At 54.3% G+C, this 27,150-nt stretch overlaps 1 protein-coding gene across 1 annotated transcript in view; it reads right to left on the bottom strand.

Annotated features, from left to right (window-relative positions):
* Caln1 (calneuron 1) overlaps nucleotides 1-26,504 on the bottom strand; it is a 127,533-nt gene extending 101,029 nt beyond the window's left edge. The window contains exons 1-2 of the mRNA XM_042688142.1: nucleotides 26,460-26,504; nucleotides 6,138-6,262 (exon numbers count right to left, since the gene is read on the bottom strand). Coding sequence (XP_042544076.1) covers nucleotides 6,138-6,255 — 118 coding nt within the window. The 5' untranslated portion in view covers nucleotides 6,256-6,262; nucleotides 26,460-26,504. The remainder of the gene's footprint in view (nucleotides 1-6,137; nucleotides 6,263-26,459) is intronic.
* Nucleotides 26,505-27,150: the final 646 nt, after the last annotated feature.

Genomic DNA, 27,150 nt, shown 5'->3' with positions numbered 1-27,150 from the left:
TGTGTGTGTGTGTGCATGGGTGTGTGTGTGTGTGTGTACATGTGTGTACACACATGTGCACATGCAGGAGTGTTCTGATGGAAGGGAGACAGAAAGACAAACACTGTAAAACCTTTTTTTTAAGTAGATGGAAGGCATGTAAATATGTGTATGTAAATATATATGCACACATATATACATATACATGAAAAGAAAAATACTCCTTATATTCAATATATAAATGTTTATGTGTTTCAAACCACACAAGTTTTTAAAATAAAGATAGAATTTTACACACATCTACAGATATATGTGTATACACTGTATCCATATAGATATACATTGTTATAAATAAGGTCATCTTATGCAAAAAAAAAAAAAGTCCTACCCACTGGAAAAGCTAGAGGAAAAGACTTTAATAAAAATACCTAATTTATGCCTCAGCACGGAGAGATTTTCATAAACTGCAGGCACGTTGTTCTCAATGAAACAATGGGTTAGGAGAGATTAAGAACTGTATCTTACCTGCTTTATGATATGTAGTAGTGACTGTGCTTTATCAGAGCTGTTTTTAATGATGTTACTCAAGAATGTTTTCTTTCCAGATGATGATTGAGAAGTTAATAAAAAAAATGGTGCCAGGTACCACAATAGTAACAGAACTTCGCATTTTTCTGGGGTTTTGTTTTTTTTCTTTTTTTTTTCTTTTTATTAATGGATGTGCTGGATGTCTAATTTTGTTCAGATGACTGCAGAACCTGGAAAAGCTGTTGCTGCGATTGATGCATAACATACTGCTATTATTGGTCTTTTTATATAAATATAAATATATATATATACATATATATAATTTGAATTTTTGGAAACTTTAGCTGTGCTGTCAACTTTAGAAAAAGCATCCCAGTTTACCATGTTGAGTTGGCATTGTACAGAAATTAATAGCCATATTGGTCTAGAAACGTTAAACTTAATTTTTTTCCATTTGTACAGGGGTAAACGCACTGTATTAAATATGTAAGGTCTTATCTTCATGGGTTTGATTACAGAAACTAATAAAGTATTCTCTAAATAATGAAAAAAAAAAGAACTGTATCTTGAGGAAACGGAGAGAGAGGGGCCTGAGAGGGCCACGGGAGACCATGGCTGCCCCAACAGTTCCTAAGGAAAACAGCACACATATCCAAGGGCAGGGCTCAGTGACACATGCCTGTAATCTCAGCAGTGCAGGGGACGTAAGTAGAAGGGTCATAATTAGAGGCTGGCCCTGGGGAAAAAAAAGTGTGAGACTCTATGTGAAAATTAGCTAAAGACAAAGGCAGAGGTGGAGATCAAGGCCATCCTAGCACAGCACAAGCAGTAAAAATGCTGGGTGTGGTGAGGCCCACCTGTGAGCCCAGCTACAAAGGAGATTTAAAGTAGGAGGATCACAGTCCAAGGCTGGCCTGGGCAAAGAAAGTGACATCTGCCTGAAAAATAACTCAAAAAGGATGGAAGGCATGGCTCAAGTGGTAGAGCACCTGCCTAGCAGGTGTAGGACCTTAAGTTCAAACCCTAATACCATGAAAAATCAAAAAAGGAAAAAAAGAGAACAGAAAAATAAAGTACATTTATATACAACAGAACACTACAGTAATGGAAATAAATAGACTTGAGTAGAGGGAAACTTAAGATCACATTCCAACAGTTTTTAAATAATCGAGAAAACTATTTTTTATATAGCATATAGATCTAATAAAATCCCCTGTTAATAGGGGCTAGGTGTGGTGGTGCATGCCTGAATCCCAGCTAGTTAGGAGGCAAAAATAGGAGGATCAAAGTTCAAGAATAGCCTGGGCTGGGCTGGGAAGGTGGCTCAGTGGTAGAGCGCTTGCCTTGCCTGCCTGAGGCCCTGGGTTCGATTCCCCAGCACCACATAAGCAAAAAAAAAAAAAAAAAAAGAATAGCCTGGGCCAAAGTAGGGAAGGAAGGAGAAGGGGAGGGGAGGAGAAGAGGGAAGGGATCGCTAACACATTTTGTATATATATAAATTCCTTGAATAGACTTGGGACAAGCATTGAATGTTGTTTTTCTTAATTTTCCTCTTCTACATGAAACACTTGAGGAAACATTCCTTAAATGGATAGATGGTTGATGGATGAATGATGAGTGAACAGTATGATAGATAGTTGGATGATGAGTGGACAGTTGGATGATGAGTGGATGAATAGATGGTGGACAGACAATGGACAGTAGCTGGGTGATAGATGAATGATGATGTACAGAAGGATGGATGGATGGATGGATGGATGGATGGAGAATGGATGGATGGATGGATGGATGGATGGATGTATAGCTGGGTTGATTGGTGGATGCATGAATGGATGGGTGGATAGATGGATGGGTGATGGATGGATAGCTGGATTGATGGGTGGATGGATGGATGGGTGGGTGGGTGGGTGGATGGATGGATGGGTGATGGATGGATGGATGGATGGGTGATAGATGGATGGATAGGTGGGTGGGTGATGGGTGGATGCATAGCTGGATGGATGGATGGATGATGGAAGGATGGATAGGTGGGTGGGTGGATGGGTGATGGGTGGATGCATAGCTGGATGGATGGATGGATGATAGAAGGATGGGTAGACAGGTGGGTTGATGGATGGATGGATAGGTGATGGGTAGATGAATATCTGGATGGATTGATGGATGGATGGATGAATGGATGAATGGATGGATGGATGGATAAGATAATGGAAGGATGGGTAGATGGATGGGTGGGTTGATGGATGGATGGGTGATGGGTGGATGAATATCTGGATGGATTGATGGATGGGTGGATGAATGGATGGATAAGATAATGGAAGGATGGGTAGATGGATGGGTGGGTTGATGGATGGATGGGTGATGGGTGGATGAATATCTGGATGGATGGATGGGTGGGCGGGTGGATGATTGGTGGGTGGATGAATGGGTGGATGTGGATACAGAGCTGGATGGATGGATACAGTTTGAGTGTGGGAGACTTGGTTCCCTGAGTGAGGATGGAAACCTGGGTGGTGGCTTTAAGAGTTGGGACTTGGTAGGAGGCCGACCCACTGTGGGGCATGGCTCTGAGTAGGAGCAGCAGCCCTCTCAGGCCCCTGGTGGGTTCCCAGGGAGCTAGCTGTTACCACACCCAGCCCCTCCCCATTCCCCTGGGCTCCCGGCCACTGCGGTGGCTCCATGTGAGAGGCTCCCTGGACTGAGCCCTACATTCCGGAATCCCGCGGCCTCCTCTCTTCAGGCATTTCATTACAGGTCCAGAAGGCGACCACAGGAGTAGGAAGGGATGTGCAGGCAGGAGGATGCAGAAATGAACAGCTCTGAAGCCCCACGGCAGTCGGCTGGGAGAATGGTGTTCAGCACCCCCCCCCCCCATGCCTGCAGCCCCTGCTGAAAGCACTGCAGCGGCCATCATGCCCAGCACGCCGCTCCGTCTCCTCTGAGGACACACACGCAAGGCCCTGATGGGCAGAACTTCAGTGTCTGGCCGCCCCTGAAAGAAACCAGCAGCCACTGCCTTGGGGACCCTGTGCTCATGGCCCCCTCGGCTGACCCCAGCCAGGCAGAGCTAAGCCCCCGCCTTCAACCCCCGCCTGCCACTCTAAAGCCAGACTGTCCCGGAGCCCCAGGGTGCTTGCAAGACAGCAGAAGCAGTCATAACTCAGTGTTCACCTCAGCAATATCAATAAATAAGGAGGAATCTACTGAAGGGAAATAAACACTCCCTCTCCAGGCTCAGAAATGAAGCTTTCCTTCTGAAGGACAGACTCATCTCTACCAGCCAGCCTCTGTCTCTGAGTGCCAGCTTTTCTCACCAGGCCAAGCCTGATCTCAGGGAAGGGGGCGGGGGGGGGGGGGGTACACTGGATCCCTCCTGCTTGTCCTGGCTGAAAGGTTCACCCTGCCTGCCTGCCTCAGGCCGCCAGCAGCCTGCATGTCCAGAGGGAGCCCCACAACCCACGGACGCCAGCCGGAGGGGCCACAGGGGTCAGGGTGCAAGGGTGAGATCCAGCCAGCAGTCTCCTCAAAATGGACCCCCTTGGGGCTGAGTGTGGTGGAGCACTCCTGTAATCCCACCTCCTGGGAGATGGAGATGGCAGAAGCAAAGTTACAGGCAAAAAAACTTAGCAAGACCCCATCTCAACTGCGTTGGAGGTGTGGCTCAAGGGCAAGACCCTGGCCTCAAACCCCAGGACTACCAAAGCAAAACAAAAACAAAAACAGGAGCTTGCCATGGTGACACAGGCCTGTAATCCCAGCTACTCTGGAGGTGCTGACAGGAGGACTGAAGCTCAGGACTGCATGCTCATCGGGTGGGGACCTGGGCCCCCCCATCTCGAAGGTCTGTGGTGGGCCTCCCAGACAGGCCAGGGTACCGAGAAGCTGGGCAGGGCTCACCCTCCACCTGCCTCTGGCTTCCCTGCTGGCCTGGGAGATTTGTCACAGCCCCAGGGGAAGGCCACAGGCAGGCCTTCAGGCCTATGCTCCAGGGCACCATGCGCCCTGCCACCTGGGAAGAGCCCGGAGCCCAGAGGCTGGCCACCCCCTTAGGCCAGGCCACAGTGACCAGCAGTGGCCCAGGAAACCTGTCTACACCAGGCCCAGCTCGAGTGCTTGTCCCACAGGGCTGGGGATCAAACCCAAGCCCTGTGCATGCTAGGGCACTGCTCTATCACTGGGCCACGCCCACTGCCAATGAGCTCTGCCCCTGCCACTTGGCCACAACCCCACTCACCAGCCACCCCCCAGCCACCCCAATGTGCCCCGCCCCTCTTTGGCCACGCCCATTGATACTGGGCCACGCCTGCTGCTAATGAGCTCCGCCCCTGTTGCTTGGCCATACCCACACACTAGCCCCATGGCTACCAATGTGCCCTGCCACACTCCCTCCAATGAGCCCTCTTTGCCAGCCATGCCCATCATGAGCCCCACAGCTGCCTCCAAGCCACACCCCTAAAGATGAACCACACCCTGCATGGTTAATCAAACCATTGAGCCACGCCCCCTGCCAGGGTCACACTCAGCAGCTCTAACATCTCCTGGTCTCTCCTTGGACCCAGCCAATCCGTGCATCCTGCATCCTCTGCTGCCATAAATGCACACGCTGTAAAAGGCAGATAAGCACGCCAGACAAGAGGAGGCAAAGCCACCTAGGGTCTGGGCTCCTTCCTGCCCCGACCCCTCACTTCCTGCTGAGGCCAAGCCAGTTTGCCGCTGGCAGCCCCAGGAACCCTCCTGAGATGTTACATGAGTATAAAATACAGCTGCAGGCAGGCATACCGATGCACACCTGTAATCCCAGCACTTGGGAGGCTGAGGCAGAAAGATTGCGCATTCCAGAACGACATCCCAAGACTGTCTGACAATAAATACATAAATTGAAGAGCCACGGCCGTATGGAACATGCCACTTAAAGGCAAACGCGTGGCAATGCTGGAGGTGACTCTGAAGTCCAAGAAACACATCACTAAGGAAACTGAGTCCAGAGTGGATAACCTGGATCCTATTCCTCCTTCTTTTGAATGCTGCTTTCTGATCAGGGTGTTGTTTTGTCAGGACGCTGTCCTGGGGGAGTTCAGACACGGTGTCCCCACATTTACTTCTACCCCCACCCCACCCCCATCATCCTGAACACCTGAGCTCCACTGGGAGCAGCATCCAAAATACCTGGCGGCCATTGCCTTCTGTCTGGGCAGCTTGAAAGCACCAGGGGCAAATCAAGAGATGGCTCATCGAAGAGGGTGCCCACATGAGTGGGGACACAGGAGGGTCCCCCTCCCCTTCCCTGTCCCCGGTGGTAAAGACCCAGCCAGCTGGCAGACACACAGCACACTGTGGGGAGGTAGTGTGGTGGGTGGGCCCTGGTGGCCTGGGACTCCCGGGTCCTCCAGCCTCAGCTCCCCGAGTGTGGAGATTACAGGGGTACCACCGACATGGGATGGCACATTTCAAGACTATTCGTATCCAAGGAAAATGGAGCATTCTCACTGCAGGTCCACCCGTCCACACAAAGAAGTCATTTTGCCATTATCTGAGCTCTTCCACAGCCACACCTCCACAGGGTGCCTGGAGCCCAGGCCTCTCCCTCGGGTCCCCAGCCCCAAGGCTGCCCTGGGTGGGGAGCTGCCTCTCACCATCGAGCTCCTCCACGGAGATGTTGGCCAACTGCTCGCTGTCGCTGCCCGCCGAGAGTGAGCGGTTGAGGTAATTCCCCTTGTACAGTAGGCCGGCGGTCACGTGGTGGAAGGGCATCTTCTCCCTGCGGGGACAGCACAGGATCACTCACACCAGGCCACTCTCCTGCTCCCCGCCCCTTCCTTCCTGTCCTGTGTTCTGCCCCAGGACCCCAAGGCCTGTGCCACTCCCCAGAACTCTTAGGTCCCCCCCAGAATTCCTCTGGCTTCTTCCTTCATTTTTCAGTCATGGTCAGATCACTACTTCAGACCAACATGGGGGCCTGTGCCCCTTTCCTGGGTCTGAAAATTACTTGGGAGGTTTAGGGGTTTGAACTCAGGGCTTGGGCTTGCTAAGCAGGTGCTCTGCCACCTGAGCCATGCCCCAGCGCCTGTGTTTTTTTTGTCTGCCACAAAGGGTCTGGTGCTTTTGTATACAATGGCCTCAGATCACAACCTACACCTCCTTGTAGCATACTGGTTAAGATGATGTCTGACATCATGACAGAGCTGGCCTTGAACCAGGGATCCTCCAGTCCCTGAGTGACTGGGATTACAGGTATGTGGGACTGGCCTGGAAAATGCTCTCTCGTGATTGGAAGGAGTGTTGCAGAAATGGTGGAATACCCAGAAATGAGACACCTTGCTGTGACGGATAGACCCCCTCATGTGCTTCCTCCCCTGGGAAACAGGGTGTCCCATTCACACAGCCCACAGAGCAGGAAGGAAACATCGGGAGTTTTAGTTCAAACAGATCCATGCTAGTCTCAAACTCAAGATCCTCCTGTCTCAGCCTCCTAAGTGTTGGGATTTACAGGCATGATCCACTACACCCAGACATGCCCTTCATAAGGGCAGTGTTTTGCTCTCAGGGCACACGACACTCAGGAGTAGAAGTCACACCTCCCCACAGGGTACATCAGGCTCAAGTATGGAAGTCACATCTCCCCAAGGGACTCAACAGGCTCAGGAGTAGGAGTCACCCCTCCCACAGGTCCCTAGAGGACCTGCTTCATGCACACTCCCATGATTCCACTTGTCCCCCACGTACCCCCTGCTGCCACCCGAGCCTCAGGCAGTCCCCCCCCCCCCCGCCCCGCCCCCCACTGGGACCTTCTGCCCTGTGTCCACAGCCTGGGAAGGGAAGAGGCAGCACGGGAAGGGGTGGTCTCCCCACCATGGGGCAGAGGTCCGGAACCCTTACTGTAAGTTCTGGGAGAGCCCAGGCTCCCTCCCCTCACCCCTCCATGGACCTGGAATCCGAGAGGACAGGGACTTCAAGGCCAGCATGGCTAAAAAAGAAACACAAGACCCTACCTGAAAAATAACTAAAAAGCCAATGTGATTAAAAATAAAAAATCAGTCTCTTCCCTTGGAAGTTTCTTAAGCAGTTTGGCAAATTTCTGGTCTCAGATTTCCTAATTTCTCAGCTCTGACGTTGCGATCACAGCACTCTGTCGTTTCTTTTTGCGGCAAAATCACATCAGGGTGGAAACAGCTCCAATAGCACAGCCATTTGCAAAACAGGTCTTTCCATAGCTCAAGTTCCTTTGAAAAAGCAGCTGTTTTCTTCCAGTCTTTGTGAAAATGGCATCTGTGTCAGATCCCAACAACACCCTCCACCCGCCCAGTGACCAGAGCCATGGCCCCACCGGGCCGGCCACACACTGGCCACACACTCCACACCAGAGCCAGTACTGGAGGTTGAGCCCAGGGCTTGAACTAAGGACCTCTTGCTATTGCTGGGTGGTTTCTACCCACAGCTGGCCTGCTACCACTTGAGCCATGCCTCCACACCAATTCTTTTCCAGGTTATTTTGGAGACAGAGTTTCAAAGACTTTCCTGCCTGAGGTGGCTTTGAACTGTGATGCTCCAGATCTCAGCTTCCTGAGTGCCTGTCATTATGGACATGAGCTAGGGGTGCCTGGCTTTGAACAACATTTTTTTTCAGGTTTTTGTCCATTTCCTGAGTGTGGCTGTGGTGGAAGCTGGTTGCTATCATCTGCCAGGCCCGCGGGTCCACACACCAGTACAACAGGCATACAGGTGCGGTGTCCACTTCTCGGGTTCACAGCGCAGCACAGGTGCAGGGACAATGCGGTGCCTTCCCCCCCAGCCGAGGCCCCCATTCCACACCCGCCTGCAGGCTGCCAGCGCCCCACTCCCCACTGTGGATCTGCCAGCGAGACTGTCACTGGACGAAGGGGAGCAGGGCAGGCCTCCACGCACCACGTGGGAATAATACCCCAGAATCCAGCCCAAAGAAGCCCGACAGGAACAAAGCCAAGACTGCTTACAAGAAGCATAAAGGAAAAACAAACAAGTGCGGGGGAAAAAAAAGTCCACTAAATAATCAAAACCTACAGTGACTCTGTGTGCGTGTATTCAACCCAGCTTTCGCACTTGACACAGTCAAATTAAAAGAAAAAAGAAATTTCAAAGGAAATGACTAAGTAACCTCACCAGTATAAAAATATAAACTTCTAGCTACTCTAAAGAGCATAAATAAAAGGGATAACAGGGAGGGTTAAAAGTGACATGAACAGAAAATTCACAAAACTGGAAAGAACTAAAATAACTAAAAAAAAAATGTGAAAGACAATACTTGACTTCATAACCAACCAAAGAAAAAGGTTTTTTAAAAAAAAGAGAGAGAGTCTGTTACACAGGCATGGAAGTACACGCCTGTAGTCCCAGCACTTAAAAGTAAGTGGAGAGCTGCAAGGTCAAGCCAGGCCTGTGCAGCAAATCAAGACCCAGAGAGATGGGAAGGGGGGAATCAGCATTTCTCTATTATTTCTCCTCCCTCTTCCTTCTTTCCTTCCTTCTTCCTTATGTCCTTCCTTCCTGCCTGCCTGCCTTCCTTCCTTCCCTCCCCTGCCCCAAACACTGGCAAGCATGTAATAGAACCCATACTCTGTGAAGCAACCCTTCGAGTCCAACACATAATTCCTACTCTTTCCCTCAGCAGACTTCCATACAGTCAAGTATCTCATTGCATTGTATCTAAAATGGGAAAAAAAAATAAGAAAGAACAAGAAAAGAGAAACCTGAAAATACTGAAATCATCCTGGCCTGTCATCCTAGCTATCCGGGAGGCTGAGATCTGAGGACTGTGGTTCAAAGCCAGCCTGGTCAGGAAAGTACACAAGATTCTTAGCTCCAGTAAACTACTCAGAAAAAGCAGGAAGGAAGTGGTGTTATGGCTCAAGTAGTAGTGCTTCACCTTGAGCCAAAGAAGCTCAGTGCCCAGACCGAGTTCAAGCCCCAGGACATGCAAAAAAAAAAATATTTTACATCGCGCTCGCTCTCTCCCCCTCTCTCCCTCTCCCCACAACCCCTCTTTCTCTCTCTCTCTCTCTATATATATATATAAATCAACAGCAAAGTATTCTCCTGTCAGAGTGTGGATGAAGGGAGCTTAAGAACACTTCAACGATAAATCTTTGGAATGTGTATTTTCCTTTTGGGGGTACTCAAGGCCCCAGCCTGTTTTTGTTTTTTTCTGGGCCTGAGCGCTCTACCATTTGAGCCACAGCACCACTTTCAGTTTTCTGTGGTTAACTGAAGATCAGCGTCCCGTGGACTTTCCTTGCTTGAGCTGGCTTTGAACCGCAATCCTTAGATCTCAGCCTCCTGAGTAGCTAGGGTTACAGGCCTCAGCCACAGGTGCCTGGCCCAGCCTGTTTTGATGGTACTTAGGGCCCTGCACACATTAGGCAAGCCCCCCGACACCTGACCCCCTCTTCTAGTCATTTGTTTAGGTTGTTTCTCAGCTAGCATTTCATATGTTTGCCTGAGCTGCTCTCAGACCTAATGTCTACCTCCACCTCCAAAGCAACTGGGGCTCCAGGCATGAGCCACGGTGCCCAGCCAGCAGTGATTTCACCATTTGGATGAATAGAGTTCAGCTCGGGTAGCATACACAGGGAGGGTCTGGCTGGACAGAGAAGTCTGGGATGGCCCAGCCCAGGCACTAAGAGCTGGAATGGACAAGGTGAGCAAGAGCCAGGGCGGGACCTGCCAATGGGCAGGCAGCGGCCAGAGCAGACCTTTCTCCACCAGCATTTGCACAGAAAAACATTTTCCCTATTCCAGGTCTTAAACCCCAAAATGAAGGCTGCCAGTCCACACTCCATCTAGACACTGCATCCCCATGCACAGGCTCATTTCCTTCCTCCTTCCTTTTCTTCCTTTCTTGTGGTATCAGGGTTTGAACTCAGGGCCTCATATCCACTACCCATGCTCACCCCTGGTGCTTTACCACTTGAGTTATGCCTCCAGCCCAGCTTTTTTGCTGGTTATTTTGCAGATGGAATCTCAAAGACTTTTCTGACAAGACTGAGCCAAGAGCCTACAGATCTCAGCCCCCTGTGGAGCTAGGATGACAGGTATGAACCTCCGGTTGGAATTTGAAATCGTTAGAACAACAACAAAAAAAAATCAGTTTTACAAAGAGAACAAAGCACATGTCCTAAGACCCTGATGAGGAGACAGTTCCCACCGGAGGAGGGAGGGAGGCGGGGCCTTCACAGTGGGGGATCAAAAGACAGCAAGGCACTGGTGGTTCACGCCTATAATCCTAGCTACTCAGGAGGCTGAGATCTGAGGATCCCGGTTCAAAGCCAGCCCAGGCAGGAAAGTCCATGAGACTCTTATCGCCAATAAACCACCAGAAAACAGGAAGTGGCGCTGTGGCTCAAGTGGTAGAGCACTCACCTTGAGCTGAAGAGCTGAGGGACAGCGCCCAGGCCCAGAGTTCAAGCCCCACGACCGACCAAAAAAATAGAAGAAAGAAAGAAAGAAATGAAAGACTTTAGCACTCCCTCCAGCCAGCCATGAATGCAAAGGCTCACATATAAAAGCAGGCCTGGCAGGAGTGAGAGGGAAAGGTGGCTCCAAGAGCCGAGCGACCCTGGCCCGGCAAGACGGAGATGCAATGGCCAGCAGAGGCCAGAGCCGGGCCCCATCCCCGGAGCATGACGCTCGGTCAGCTGCCTGTCCCCCGAAGGCGGCTCCCTCGGATGCAGACGCCGGGGTTCCCACAGCCCTGACTTATTTGCATCCACTTACACTGATTTGTGCTACTCCATTCCTGCATTGCGTTTGTAAGGCCGGGCTGTAAAATGATATGTAGAGCATAATCAGAACTATAAAAAGACGATTACCTACAGCATATGTTTACATTCCTTCCTATACATAATACATGTATAATTGTCCGCTCTGCCGGCAGTGGCTGACAGACGCGTTACAACTGCACACTTGCTCTCCTGAACTCTCTGCACCCAGAGCCGCGCTCCATTTCATCTCTACAGAGACATTCACAGGAGTTTAACAACTGAAGCTATGCCCTCCTGGAAGCCTGGACCATAGCTAGCTGCAGGACAGAGACCCCAAAGCCAGGAGTGTGGGGACCCTGTGACCAGGTGGCAGACAAGGGAGGGCAAGCCCTGCCTACGGCTGCCTGTCCACAGCCCCTCACCCAGAAGAAAGTTCGGGGCAAAGGACTGCAATTGTTCTTACTGAAAGCCATCAGACAAAAGATTCAGCTGGCCAGGTGCCCAGTGGCTCCCACCTGTTGACCTCACTGCCCAGGAGGCTGAGATCAGGAGGACCACAGTTCCAGGCCAGCCTGAGCAGGGAAGTCCTAAGACTCCATATCTCACTGGAGGGAAGCTGGGTGGTGGCACTGAGTCTCCTTCCCCAGCTGGCTGTGGCGATCCTGGCTGCCGCACACGCGTGTGCACAGGTGTCACTGTAGTCAGCTGACTTTGATTCTCCTGTGCTTGTTCTCCGAGCGGCGCAGCGGCCTCACGGGGTGGTTATGTTTTGAATTTTCCAAGGAGCCTCCATGATGCCCTCCATAGTGTCTACGCGAATTTACACTCCCGCCTCAGTGAGCAAGTGTTCCCCTTCTCACATCCCAAGTAGACCTGGCTGTCCCAGAAGGACGACCATCCTCCTAAGGGGAGGGCTGAGGCCAGGTGGGGGCTGAGGGACTCCCATCCCCTCACCCCCCCACACCCCGGGCTGAGGTTGAAGGTGGCTTATGGATTTGCTGGCCACATGTACTTCTGCATGTGGAAAGCGTCTCTTCCATACCACTGCCCACCAAGTGCCTGGATTGTTTGTCCTTTAGGTTGGTTAATTTTCCAGGATCCTGGCACATTGTGGATATTAATCTCCTGTCCAATGGACATCTGGAACAAGGCTTAGTATTTATTGATCCATAGCTAAATGTGGAAGGATTTTACTCTAACAGATTTCTACATCGTTCTCTGAAGACCCCTGTGTGCTGAGTTCTGTGTGCAGTACTGAGCTACAGTTCCACTCGCTTTGTCATCTGTGTCATATCCAGAGTCCTGGACCACTTCCCAAAAAGACAGGAGACCTGGTCGCCAGAGACAAGGCCTCTTGGGACGGCAGGGTCTGTTGCTGGGGCCCAGCACCCATCCTGTAGTTTCTAGAACAGCCATTCCCTAGCAGCCAACCCAAGCTGCCTGCTCTAATAGATCCCATTCTCCAGGGGGGACAAAACATGTCTTCTCATGGTCTAGAACCTGGAAATCCAAGATCAAGATGGCAGCATGGCGAACTCTGGTGATCTCCCTTCCCCCACCCCCTCTCCCTCTCCTCCTCTCTTGCTTGCACACAGCAACCTTCCCCCCGTGTCCCAAGGCAGGTGACAGAGCAAGCTCCTGGAAGGCTGTAGCCATAAAGGCCCACACTGCATCATGAGGGGCCACCACAGGCCCTTGTCTAACCCTGCTCACCTCCCAGGCCCATCTCCAAATACACTCCCGACTGGACTGAGCTGCCCTAGCACCAGAGCCACGGGAGCCACGGGAGCCACGGGAACCAGGGCCTTTGACTGGCAGGGGAGAGGCCATGGCACAGCCACACAAGTCAGTCTGCAGGAGAGCAAGTGTGGCCAAGCCCGCCAACCCACGTGGGAGTCAAACAAAACCTCTGTGGCTTCTTTGCTTTCTGTAATTTTTCCCCCCAGTTCCATTGATTTCTACAGATGTAAGGTCACTGCCTTCTTCCATCTCAAAGAGAATTCACCCTTTTAAGTCCCGGCTTTGAATCTACCCACATGGCGAGGAGAGTCCGCACTGCCTCACTAGTCCTGCATTATCCTAGTACCGCCCCAGAGGTGTTTTATTTAAGAGCATAGTACACCAAGGATGGCAGCAATCATTCCTGCTCACTAATTGATTGATTCCACAGGCGTCACAGTGTCTAATGGTTGGTCACTGGGTGAGACACCGGTGAATGTCCGAAAGACATCGTCTCTAAGGTCAGGGAGTCAGTGGGCACGCCCGCAGAGAAAACACGGAAGAATCATAATCCTGTTTGCAAATAAGTGATTGTGAGGAAGAAAGGGTTTTCACACTGCCCCATGCAAGAAGGCCCCTTGTTTTGTTTATGTTTTGCAGTACTCGGGATGGATCTCAAGGCCTTGTGCTTGCTAGGCAGCCATTCTACCAGCTGGGCCTCCTGCCTTTTGTGCTTTTATTTGGGTCTTGCTCTTCAGATAAGGTCTTGAGTTCACTTTGCCCACACTCACCTCCAACCTTGATCTCTCTGCTTCCTCAGCAGCTGAGGTTCCAGGCCCACACCGCGGCACCTGGCTCGACCAGCCATCTTTAAATGTTCTAAAGGATCTATTTACACCGTAAGGATCATCTTGTTAATGTCCATTAATTGTATAATGGGGTTTCACTGTGCCGTTCGTTAACTTGTTTTAGCCCTGTCTGGCCAGAAGAGACCTGAATAGATGCATGGAGAAAGACACAGGAGAGCCGCTTCACTTGGGCTAATTTACATGAAATGAAGAGCACACAAATTAAATCCATTCAATCTGTCCTCCCCTCACAGAGGGATCTGAAATTTGCTTGATGCTCTTGAGATGATGGCATCAGAATGTTTGGAAATATGGTACCAGCCCAGAGTGCGGGGACAGCGTTGGTTTCTTGAGGCTCCTCCCAGGGATGCTCTGCTGCCGGGCATGAAGCCCCTCCATCCACCTGCCTGCACAGATGCACCCTCACAGGGCACGGGCCTTGGCCGCCTGGTCAACCTATGGTTCGATGCCCTGGGAAGGTGCCACTGGGCACTGGGCCCCTGCCGAGGGCAGCCAGAACACCACAACTGTGCACCAAGACATCCCAACCCTGGGCAGAAGACAGACACCCCTGACATCTGCCAGCACAAGAAGGACCCAGGCGGAGGACTCAAACAGCAATGACAGAGCCCACAGTCAACCTGACACAGGGAGTTCCAGGAGATTTCACGTGAGCCTGTCACCCACTACCCGCCCTCCACCAGGGCACAGGGATGTGTGCTTTCCCACACTCACAAGATGGGAAAAGCAACACAACCCACGAGGCACAACCAGACAATGCACTCCCCAAAGTGAGCTCAGAGCCCCACACTAGGTGCAGTGACACATGCTTGCACGCCCCCGGGGAGGGGCAAGTGCCCCAAATCCACACCCCAAATCCAGCCATGCTCCAACCCCAAGCACCTGGTCCCTGAAGCAATACTTGAACCAACTTTCTAGACCTGCCTGGAGTGGTTCTGAGAGACAGAGACAGAGACGGGAGAGCACGCAGAACTCATCTGGAGCAAGAGTAGAAAGTATATAAGGCACATGGAGGCTCCAGTGGAGGCAGGGCCTCTGCTCTCGGAACCACACACGCATCCATCTGCAAATACAGCAGAGGCCTGGCAGCTCAGGGAGCCCCAGGGTTCAGGGTTCAAGAAAGGTCCCTCTCCCTTGGTAGAGCATGGGGGACAGAAGGGGGGGGCACAAGAAGAGGGAATACACCTTAGGTGTCAGAGGCCCAAAAGAGATTGGACATAGGCTGCAGCCTCCAGCCTGAGGCCACGGCCAGCCTGGGAGCCCCTGGCAGAGGGCACTGCAGGGCAGCGGTGAATCAGCAGACAGGGTCGACAAACAAGACAGCAAGGTTGTCCACGGCTGTCTGCCTGCAGCCCTGGCTCTAGCCCGCATCCATGCTTTACCCGGGCCAAGGCACCAGAGCCTTCCCACCCTTCGACATGGCCTCAAGCCCCAGGTGCAGTCAGTAGGAGGTTTTACCTGCCCCCGGCCTGGCCTTCCTGCTGTAACCAGGCCCAAGGCTCTGACTGGACACCAAGAGGCTTGGCATATGACAGCGAGGACACCCTGAGGTCCCAGCAGCACCCCCCACCCTGGTGATATCCCATACCTGGTCCGTTCCTGAGGCCTCCGGCGCTGGGACCCAGAGTTCTCGGGATCCAAGCGTCAATGGATGACACGACACAACACACCGAGGCATACATAATTGAGCAAAGAAAAAAGCAACCTGCACACACCTGCTGGAACCCAGATGCCACCATCCAACAGTTCAAACCCATTAGGCCTTCAGATTTAACAAAAGGACCCCGGGCCCAAAAAAAAGCATGTGCTGGCGGTGGATGCTGTGGGGAATGGAGGGAGGCCTCTGGAAAGAGTCCTCAGGAAGGCTCCGCCGGAGCCCAGCTGTGATGTCTGCACTGGGGCCTTGTGTCTTCCAGTGGGGGTGAGCATCTCTCCACAGCATCAGGGGGACACTGGTCCCCCAGTGCAGACATCACAACCCCCGTGGAAAACAGAAGCCACAGCAAACAAGGACCTGCGGCCACATGTCAGCCTGAACCCCAACCACTACGAGTGCTCTGTGTCAGTGACATGAAGAGCGAATCTTAGAACCCAGCATGGAGAGAGCTGGAGGACCATGGTTCGAGGCCAGCACAGGCAAAAGTTTGTGGGGCTCCATCTCAACCCATAGTTGGCCGTGGTGGTTCACACCTGTCATCAGCTACTCAGGAGGCTGAAGGTCACTGAGGCCAACCAGGTAAGACGTGTGTGGGACCCCACCAATTGCAGGAAGCATACACAGTAGGAGCAAGAGCTGGGTGTACGCACAAGACTTTACCTCAGACACAACCAGCACAGAAGAGGTCTGGAGGCGTGGCCAAGCGGAGGAGCACCTGCCTGCGAGCATGAGGTTCTCGGGCTCCCTCCACAAAAGCATCTGTGCCTGTCACAGACCTGGGGCTACCACCCCCAGGGGGTGCATGGAACCCCCGAAGGGCACATGGTATGGGAAAGGCGGAGAGACACACACTAGGCCAGGAACCGAGGCCGCAGTGAACTGCCACGAGCGGAAATGCATGGAGGGCCCACGTGGAGACACGCGGAGGTCCCGCCAGTGATGAGACAGCTGAGTGGGTCCTTCCCACAGGTGTCAGAGAACCAGCAAAGCCCACGATGTTCCTGGCAGGTTGAGCATCCTTCCCCAACACAAAGCTCCGGCTCTGAAATATGCCCCTGCCCTGACACCACTGAGTTCTGAGAAACACAGCATGCGGAAGGTTCCGCCCTGCCCGTGTGGGAGGGCTGCGGGCACCGCCAGCCTGTGGGGACCAGGTGTGTGTGAGGCGTACTGAATACCATGTGTAGGCTTGGACCCATCCTCAAGAACTCTCACTGTGTGTGTGTGTGTGTGTGTGTGTGTGTGCGCGCGCGCGCGCGCGCGCGCGTGCGCATGCGCACATGCGCATGCACTCCAAAGTCCAAAACAATCCAAAGTCCAAAACACCTCTCCAAGCATCTCCATGTTTCGTGCTTTGACAGACACTTGCTAACCCCTAGGAGAGCAGCCTGCAGGGCTGCGTACAGCACACATGCCTGAAACCCCATCTATTCCAGAGACAGAGGAAAACATGGTGGCTCAAGGCCAGGCGTGGCAAAGTTACAGAACCACCTATCAAAGTGCAGGCTGAGCGAGGGGGCTCACACCACGTCAGGCTCCGCCTCTGTCTCCCCCATCTATGTGGGGGTGGCATTAAGAGAAAGGGGGTTCACACCACGTTGCACTCCACCTCTGTCTCCCCAGCTATATGGGAGGTGGTATTAGAATCATGGTCCATGCTGGCCCAAGAAAGAAGCACAAGACACCCTATCCGAAGAAAAACCAAAGTGAAAGGAGGCAGGGGTGTGGCTTAAGTGTTGGAGTGCCTGCTTTGCAAGTACAAGGCCCTGAGTTCAAGTCCTAGTGCTGTCAGGAACCACTGGGTGGCACCCCAGCCCAGGCAAGGTGACCTGGCCCCAGGGATGAGGATGGTGGAGAGGATCCTGGGCTCAGCCCACAAGCCTCCAGGGTATCAGGGCAACAGGCACAGCTCAGCCCCAGGAAGCCCCTGTGGGAGATGGAGGGAGAGATGTTCCCAGTGGGTCTGCCGCGGCCCACGGGGGGGGGGGGTGGAGGGGAAGTGCTCTACAGTGGGTCTGCCACAGCCCACGTGGGAGGCAGCGGAGGAGAGGCGCTCCACAGGGCAGAGAACTGAGCGACCACAGCCAAGGCCAGGGGCAGCTTGTGATGCTTTTCAGCAGCAACAGTAACCGCCCTCCTTCCCTCTCCCCCCCCCCCCCATTTATCCACAGCTCTGCTTACAACAGCCTCAGGGACCCACAGTCAACCACTGCTCAAAAGTACTAACTGGAAACTTCCAGAAAGAAACACCTGACATGTATGATCAAACCACACCATAATACAAGGGTAGTCAGGCAGTCGGTTTGGATATGCCCAAGAGGAACCATGAAATGCTGCTAACTGGGCACAGTGACTCTGGCCTGTAATCCTACTCACTTGAGAGGCAGAGACCAGAGGATCATGGTTCAAGGCCAGCCTCGGCATACAAGTTTGTAAGACTACACCTTACTCAGGGACTGAGCAGTGTGTGCACACACACACACACACGCCATCCCAGCTAGGAGGAAGCACAATGGCTGGGCCCGCCTGGGCAGGAAGTGGATCCTACCTGAAAAATAACCAACATGAAGAGGGGCCAGAGGCCTGGCTCAAGGGGTAGAGCACCTGCAGGGGAAGCTCAAGCCCTAGCACCACCCAAGGAAAACGGTTCCTTCGAGCAAGGAAAAGTTCTCGAGAAGGAAAGGGCACAAATGTGGCTGCTGAGAGGCTCTGGTGAGAAGGAGCCATCCATCTTATAAATTCACACTGCGCATTCTCTGTCTCTCTGTCTCTGTTGCTCTCACACACTTCCCACATAAACATCAGGCTGGAAGAAGGAAGACACACAGCCATGACGAAAGTTGTGGCCAGCTGGTTCTGGGGGAAATGTGCAGTAGCCGGGCAAGGTCTTCCCTTGGTTGCAGTTGTTAGAGCATTTCATTAGTCTCCATTCTAATCTTGTTGTTAGCTGTATTCGCCAGTGTTCATTGCTCCCTGGGTCCAACTTAGGAAAAAACTTAGGTTTATCATGTCTACGTTCATGGAGTGGACATGAACACAGGGCTGGCTGGAGTGCAAGCACCTTGCCAGGGTCTCAGAGCACGGGTGAGCTGGGATCATGCAGGGGCCTCAGGGCACAGGCAGGGGTGAGCTGGGTTGGTGCATTGGTGCCCTGTGCCAGTCACCACGCCCACCAGGCCACGCCCATCAGGCCTTGGCTGTGGGAGAACCCCTGGGCCCCTCAGTGTGAGTGACTTAGGGCAGATGACTTCTGCAAGCATTAGCTGTGATGACGCGGGCTTCGCTCTCCCGTTCCCAGGCCTCCTCCTCTCCTATTTAAAGACGCTCTCTGGGGAGAGACGCCCACCTGCCTGCTCGAGACCCCAAGGCCACGCGCGCTGCCGTCACATCCCATCAGTAAGAAAATGTCGCTGCTGACGCTGACATGCCGTCTTGGGAGCCTGGCACGGGAAGAGCAGACCAAAGGGCCCACGGAAATGTGACTTCTGAGTCATGGTGGCTGTGACACGTGCCAGGCGCCTGCACGTCGCCAGGGCTCTGTCTCCACGCAGGAAGACTATTCTGGGTGGGAACGGTGCCAGTAAGGGTTCTGGGTGAGGCAGGGCAGCTTGCGTCAGGCCCCACCCAGAACACACTGTCAACTCCATGCTGAAGGCCCGGCCATCCACGTACCTCACGGGATGTTGGTGTGAGGCTGGAGAATCAAAGCCACATCTCTCGACTCTCAGCTGAGACCTGAGTGAGGACCCAGGCTAAGGCTCAGATCTAAGAGGACCCAGGCTAAGGCTCAGATCTCAGAGAGGACCCAGGCTAAGGCTCAGATCTCAGAGAGGACCCAGGCTAAGGCTCAGATCTCAGAGAGGACCCAGGCTAAGGCTCAGATCTCAGAGAGGACCCAGGCTAAGACTCAGATCTGAGAGAGGATCCAGGCTAAGGCTCAGATCTGAGAGAGGAGCCAGGCTAAGGCTCAGATCTGAGTGAGGACGCAGGCTAAGTTTGGGTCCTGGCAGGGACCCAGCTGGGGCTGTCCTGGCAGGGAAAGGTAACACCAGCTGTGGTTAAGGGCAGGCCTCTGCCTTGAGCTGCCAGCACCTAATGAGTCGAAGAGACGCCACAAGATAGGCTTGAAAGATCCTCATCCAGTGGCCAGCCCTGCTGCTTTCTGCTCCAGAGAGTGCCTGAATGAAGAACAACTACTATGTCAGATGATTTAGCAAACTCCAATCCTCGTCCTTCCTGCAGGGGCCACTTGCCTTGCGAGCCCCGGTGAAGATGAAGATTTGAACCAAGTCACCCACCCCTGCGTGTGCCTGGGTCTGTCCCACACCCAAGTCAGAGCTCAGCTGTGCCCTGGCTGCATTCCGCCTCCTCACTGGCAACACGGGGAAGATGCAAGCAAAGCCCGGGTGCCTCACACCTGCAGTTTTGCCTACTTGGAGGTGGGGGTCAGGACCTACCTGGACCAAAAGACCCCTTTCCAACTGACAGCGGGGTACAGTGTGAGCACCTCTCCTCCTGTTACGTGGGGTGCTGATTGGGAGGATCGCAGTGCTAAGCCAGCCCAAGAGAAAAGTCTAAGAGACTCCATCTCAAGGGAAGAAGCAGGTGTGTTTGGTATGCCTGTGTGCCATGTGTGGGTATGCATGTGTGTGGTGTGTGTGCCATGTGTGGGTGTGCATGTGTGGTGTGTGTGCATGTGTACGTGGTGTGTGTGCATGTGTGCCTATGTATACTTGCACCTGTGGACGTGGGGGGTGCTGGTGTGTGCACATGTGTATGCCTGTGTATGCAGTGTGTGTGATGTGTGTGCCAGTGTATGTGGTATGTTTGCATGTGTATGCATGTGCGGTATGTGTGCGCATGTAGCATGTGTGCCTATGAGTGTGCGTGCAGTGCATGCAGTGCATGTGCGTGTTTGTGCACACACGAGTCACCAGTACAACAGGCTGGCAGCAGGGCCGGTGGTTTGCAGACGCATGGGCCCCACGGCTGCCTGGGTGTGCGGTGCAGATGTGTGAGCGGCTCGTCAGCTATGAAAATGTTTACACAGTAATTAGACGTGCTATCAGTACACAGACAGATTACACTTTGTGGAAGGAATGAGCACAGCGAGGCCTCCTCGCGCCGGGCTTTGCAGGAAGGGACACCAGTACCAGGCGCGGAGCCCCAGCTGAAGTGGACACCTTTGACTCGGTTCCAGCACCAAGTCTCCTCATCCTCACCTCCACCCTTTCTAACCAAGGGTCCCAAGCCCCGGATCAATCCAAGTCCCACCGTCTACCGTCCACACTCACCCTTCCCTTCACTAGGGAACCTCACTTAACTGAAGTAGTGATAGGAAAGTTACAGAACATGGCTGCGGTCCACAAGCCCACTTATACCCCAAATCCTCCCTGGCTACGAGGTTAGCCGGTACACTGTGGCCCTTGCAGACACAGGGCAAAAATGACTCTATTTTTCTTTTCCTGTTTTCCAAAGATAATATTCTGTTGCATAAATAAATATGCCACCAAAATAATTAGCCTCGCTGCATAATTTGCACTTGGAAGTTTTCCTGTCGCCTGACTTTTGTTAATGAAAAAGTACAAGTGATTTGTCACCGTGATACAATCCTTTGGGATCCTGGGTGAGAGCAATAATGTTTAATGCTCAGAGATGAGTTTTTAATGAATATCTAATTGCTCTATTCCTTATAAGTGTAAATCACACTCTCAGTAAACACTGAGTTCAAAAAAGGAAAGGTTGGGTGTTCGAGTTTCCTAATAAACTTGTTCCAAGGGGGAGTGAGTCGCCGGTTCCAGTCTGCAGGAAGGAACTCTGGGGTGACAGCTGACAGGGCCAGCCGCTGGAGCAACCTCGAAAGCCAAGCAAGTCTAGACGGCACATCTGGCACAGGAAGACAGTCAGTTCCTCCGCACATTTACACCTTCACTGTGTCTTTTTTTTTTCTTCTCCTAGTTGTGGGGCTTGAACTCAGGGTCTGGACGCTGTCCCTGAGCTCTTCAGCTCAAAGCAAGTACTCTACCATTTGAGCCACAACGCCACTTCTGTCTTCTGGTGGTTAACTGGAGATAAGAGTCTCACAGATTTTCCTGCCTAGGCTGGACTTGAACTGAGATCCTCAGATCTCAGCCTCCTGAGTAGCTAGGATTACAGGTGTGAGCTACCAGCAACCAGCTTTCATCGAGTCTTTAAGTGCTTCTCTACAACAGGATTGCCAGACTAGGCATTGTGTGCAGCTCAGCGCAGCAGGCTGAGGCGGGGGGATCGCGCAGCATGGGCTGCACAGCCAGACACCGTCTCAAATGCGAAGAACGTGAAGGGCCGCGATGGTCGAGAGCACTGCACTCACACCGACACGATCAATTGGAAAAACGAATTAAAGAAAGAATGTTTACTTTCCTAATTAAAAACCAGTTTGTAAGCTTGGAGGAGCCCCATGCAAAATGAGCGGCCTATTTTCTGACCCAATCAGAACCATGGAACTGTGGGGCGCTAACATCTCCAAAAACAAGTGCCAGGAAAAGTATTGGGTGTAATTCTCTGACACGCGCCGCTCGGAGCAATTGTGATAGCAGAGTTGGTATTGTATAATAATAAAAGAGATATGTGCTCTCATTTAAAAAAAAACCACTCATCCCTCATGCCAACACTTCTGGACACGCTGCTAACATTTTTTGGTCCATTTCTTTCCATGGTTCTTCTATAAGCCATGCTGAAATCCCACACTACACGGAGCTTTATGTGCCCACATTTAATTGGCACACTAAAAATCACTAAATTAAGGTCAGAAAAGCATTTTCTGCCCATCTGCTACTTTTAAACACTGCATTTCATTTTACACTCTGGGGGATAAATACTCACTTTATTGTACTGAGCTTGTGCATACAGGGTGCGTAGCTGCCAAAATGATCTTCAGAAAATATAAATTAAATCATGTCACAAACGTATCTCAAAACCTCCCAGGGCCCCTCCAGCCTCAAAAGCCAGCCCTCCCCCATGAGCCACGCCTGCCTTGCTCAACACATCCCCTGCCACACTGGCCTCCTTCCTGTCCCTCTCACTTCCACCGGGGCACCTTTGTGCTGGCTACCCCACTGCATGCAGCTTCCTGTCTGGGCCCAACCTTTCCCTTCATGTCATCCTGGTATTGATGTAAATACAGCCCCTTGGCGAGACTGCTCCTGTTCACCTCATCTGAAACAGCCCTTGCTCCTCCATTACACCCTGTAATTTTATTTCTATATTTCACTTTTTTAATTACGATGTCTTTCATCTCTAGAACAGGGGAGCATGACCTCTGTCTGTCTAATTCACCATTTTCTCCAGTACTTAACCCACAAGTGCATGGGCTGAGTGTAGGACAATGGAGGAAGTAACCCACTTTAGCAGGCCGGACTGGCCAGGGGCCCCTGACGGACGATCTCTAAACTAGGTCATGTGGGCCCAAAGCTCCCGCCAGCCACCCCGGGGAGGGGGAAACACCAAAAACTCCTCCTGGCTCCACCCAGACCTCGCTGCTACCCAGACCCAAGCCTCCCATCCCTCGGCACCCCTCATCTGCTAACAGTCCTGCTGCTGTCCCTTCTGAGGACAGGGATCCCCAAAATCCACGTCACCATCTCCTAGTATGACTTCCCCGCCCCCACCCCGACCCCAACCACAGCCTCTCCTCATCCTAACCACCTTCCAAAAACCTAACCTGAACCTGAGCTCTGGGCACCCCGGCAACGCCAACCGTGCTGAAGAACCGGGCAGAAGGATAATGGGATGCTGAGAACACCACACACCTCCATGGCTTACCACTGGAGGAGCCCATGGGCCATCCTTGCCATGGGACTCTGGCCTGCGCTGTCCTGCCGGTGGTCTGTCCCTGCCTCTGTGTGCCCCCTGCAGCCCCGATGGTCACCACATCATTGTCCCCTGGGGAGAAATAGGGGTTCCTGGGCACAACCAAAGGATCCAGCCCCCCCTGCCCCTTCTCCTGCTCTCCCTTGCCTACGGCTTTAAGCTCTAGGAACATCAAACACCAGCTCCTTCATCCCCCCCCCCCCGCCCCCAGGCCTCTGCCCTCTGCCCCTGCCTCCACACACTGAAGCACCCACTCCCACCCAGCTAGTTCACCAGCACCCGTGGCTTGTCACACAGCCCCTGTGCCCCCCAGGCATGCTGACTGCGTCTGACACGCCCCCCCATCTGCACACGTTACAGCAGCCCATGACAGCCCATCCATCTCCCACCCCACGACCAGCACGCAGTGAGTCCTTGCTAGTGTTCTGATTAAAACTACAATTCACGCTGAACCCCAGTTGCAGGCAACAACCGCACCCTAGTTTCTTTCTTCCTAATCACATCCAGAACCGGTCAGATGGAGGACCAGGCCAGTGTGGCGTGGAGGTTCCAGGAAGCCCAAGCATGTCTCCTCGGACCCCCTGCACAGAGGCTTCAAGCAAAGGGAGGCAATGCCACCTGCAGCAGCCAGCATGGGTGCACACAGCCGCGTTCACACAGGGCCTCTGCAGAGTCAGTACCAGCAATGGGAATGAAACAAAAGCCTTTGACCAAACCAAGCTGGGCTCAGGGCTCCACAGGGCCCCAGTGAGGGCTGGGAGGCAGCTGCCTCTGGCTTGGGACTCTGCATCCCAAGCAACAGCAACAGCCACAGCCTCGGAGATATAGATTCACTCAACAAACATAGAACACCACACTGCGTGACTGACGCTAAGCCAGGCCTCGTGGGTGAGAGGTCACCACAATTGGTTCAGACCTGAGCAAGCACCGGGAAGGAACCCAGGCCCAACCTCAGACGCAGCCCTAACACCCAGCCAGGTCCGCATGCAACTGCCAAGTCTGGAAACTCGAGGGAGCTCCAGTGGGAAGGGTCTGGCCCACAAGGAGAGTCCAGAAAGGTCTTCTTCCATAATTACTGCGAGCTAGGCTTTTCTCACAGAAAGAACTAGTGCCTCCTCTGCCAACCATCAAGTAGCTGGTGCACACAGCCAGCTGTGGGGTACACACTGGTAACTTCAGATACATGGTGGCAGAGACAAGAGGATCCCAGATTCAGTATCCACCCTGGGCAAAGTTAGTGAACTTTGGTCTCAAAAAAAAAAAAAGAAAGAAAGAAAGAAAGAAATAATAGGGCAGACGTCCTGTCCCAAGTGGCAGAGTGTTTGCCCAGCGTATGTGAAGCAGGAGATTTGATTCCAAACACCACACACACACATGCACGCATGACTATATGCTCATATTCACACACATACGCACATACGCATACATGCTCACACACACGCAGACAGGCTACGTGCTTCTCCATGGAACCAGCTGAATGAAGTATTTTCCTTCTTTAAAACAACCCGGGTCCCAGGCTTTGCCAGGACCTGGTGGCACTGGTCATGGGACTCTTGGGCACCTTGGTGGTCAGATCTCTGCTCTCCTACAAGGAAACCCCTAGAGGTAAGAATTTCAGGGTTTCGTCTGGACAGGTGCCCCACGACCAAGCCTGGCTCCTTAAACATGGGGGGCCATTGTTCCCCACTACCTGGCAAGGGGTAACATTCTTCCCAACTACTGGCCAACCCCACCAACCTCAGGCACCCCTAGACTGGGGGTGGAGGGGCATCCACTGCCTGACGGCTAGCCAGAATGTATGTGATGAGCCAGAAGTGCATGTTAATGGAGAAGGTGTGAGACTAGGGAGGGTCGGAATGGGCCTCCACCAACCTCAGGGACTCTGGTAGCAATTAAGCCAAGGTAGGGCTGGACTGCTGCTCAGGGGTGAGGGGCTGCGGCTGCACAAAGCCCGGGGACCTGCCCAGCACCAGCACCGCAGAGCAACAGCAAGCCCTCCCATGCCTGTCCCCAGCATCCCTTCCTTTCCTTATTATCAAAAATAAATAAACACCAACACGCCCATCAGGAGAACGAGATTTGTGCTCCTGAGAAAGCTGGTGTGAGCTGAGGTCACCTGCGGACCCCACAGCCCACTCCCCAGCCGTCAGGAAAGGGCCGGCCAAAGTGACCCCTGGAAGTCAGTCGGTGCATAAGGTGGAAACCCCCCCCTTCCTCCCCAGGAAGGTCATTTCAACTCCACTAACCAGTAAGGCCACTCTAGACTGCAGATCATTACTAATCACACCCCAACGCGGGCCCGGAAAGCCTCTTTTGTCATTTTTTTCATAAAAGCAGAATCAGCACCTGGGGAAGGTGCACTGGGGGCAAAGGGCCTGGGTCCAAGAAGGACGCCCTCTCCTACCCCATCCCTTCCTCTCCGGTGTCCTCTTCCTTGCCCTCCCCTCTCTCCCCTCCCTTGCACTCCCCTCTCCCCTGCCCTCCCCTCTCCTCCCCGCCCTCCCCACTGGACCACCGCGAGGTGGGCTCCACGGTGGGCGCACGTGGCCGCTCCCGGCCGGCTCAAACTACCTGCTGCTGCCGGCGCCCCGCGGCCAAGTGGGGCCAAGTCGGGAAGTTCATCCCCGCCGCGGGCCGGGAGGCACCGGACCCGGATCCGAACCGCAGGGACACGCGGAGCGCGGGCGGCGCGAGCGCGCGGGGCTTGGGGTCCGGGTCCCCGCGGGGCCGCCCAGGCCTCCCGGGCTTCCCGCGGCGCGCGCACCCCGCGCCGGCCGGCGGCTCCCCGGGCGCCGGGGCTGCCGGCGGGGACCCCGGCCTCCCCCGACCCCGGCCGCCATGGCTCGGCCGCGGGGGCCCGGATGGAGCGGGAGGCTTCCACGCGCGGCGCTGCGGCTCCTCCACCCCCACGCACCGAGGCTCGGCCGGCCGGGACCCCGGTGGGGCCGCCCGGGATTCCGGGTCAGCCCGCGCCCCCCCGCGCCGCGGACCCGAGCCGGGGAGGACGCGGGGCCCCGGCGCCCCCGGCGCGCTGGGTGCCGGCATCGGTGCCAACAGGTTCGGAAGGCGCCGTCCGCAGCCCGGGGACCGGGCCGGGGACCGGGACGGGGAGGCGGCGCCACTCACCTCTGGCCGGGCCGGAGCCCCGCAGCCCGGCCGCCGGGCGCCTCCGCGGCGCGGGGCGCTGCTTCCTCGGCTGGGCGGCGATGGAGGCGCGGCGGGCGGCGGCGGCGGCGGCGACGGCGGCGCGGGGCCGCTCACACCCCCCGCATCCTCGCGGCCGCGGCCCGGCGCGGGCCCCGGGTGGCTGGCGGCGTGGTGCGGGGCGCGGCCCGCCGGTCCTCGTCCCCCGCTCCGCGCTACCCCTCCCGCGGCCTCGGCCCGCGCGGGCTCAGCCCATGTGCCCGGCCGCCCCGCGGCGCCCCGGAGCCCCGTGGCCGAGGCCCCGCCGGAGTTGCGCGCCCCGGAAACTCCATGCAGCCCGGGCCTCTCCCCGGCTCCGCCCCGCCGGGCCCGGTCCGCGCTCCGCGCCGCCGCGGGCCAGACCCGCCCGCCGTCCCCGCCCGCGGCTCCCGGCGCAACCTGAGGAACGCGGCGCGCGCGCGCGCACGGGCACACGTGGGCGCACGGGCACGCATGCACACGCGCACACACGTGTACATGGGCCCATGTGTGCACGCATGGGCGCACCCGGCGGACACACGCGCGCACGTGGGCACACATGTGTGCATACTCGCGCGCACATGGGCACACACTGCGGGCACACGCGCGCGCCGGCCTCCTTTCTTTCCCCGCAGGGCCGCCGCCCACGTCCACC

This window comes from Dipodomys spectabilis, unplaced genomic scaffold (genome assembly GCF_019054845.1).
Source record: "Dipodomys spectabilis isolate Male_0828 unplaced genomic scaffold, ASM1905484v1 ptg000112l, whole genome shotgun sequence".
Classification (NCBI taxonomy): Eukaryota; Metazoa; Chordata; class Mammalia; order Rodentia; family Heteromyidae; genus Dipodomys; species Dipodomys spectabilis.
The sequence above is the reverse complement of the archived record's forward strand: the minus strand, read 5'-3'. Positions and strand labels throughout refer to the sequence as shown.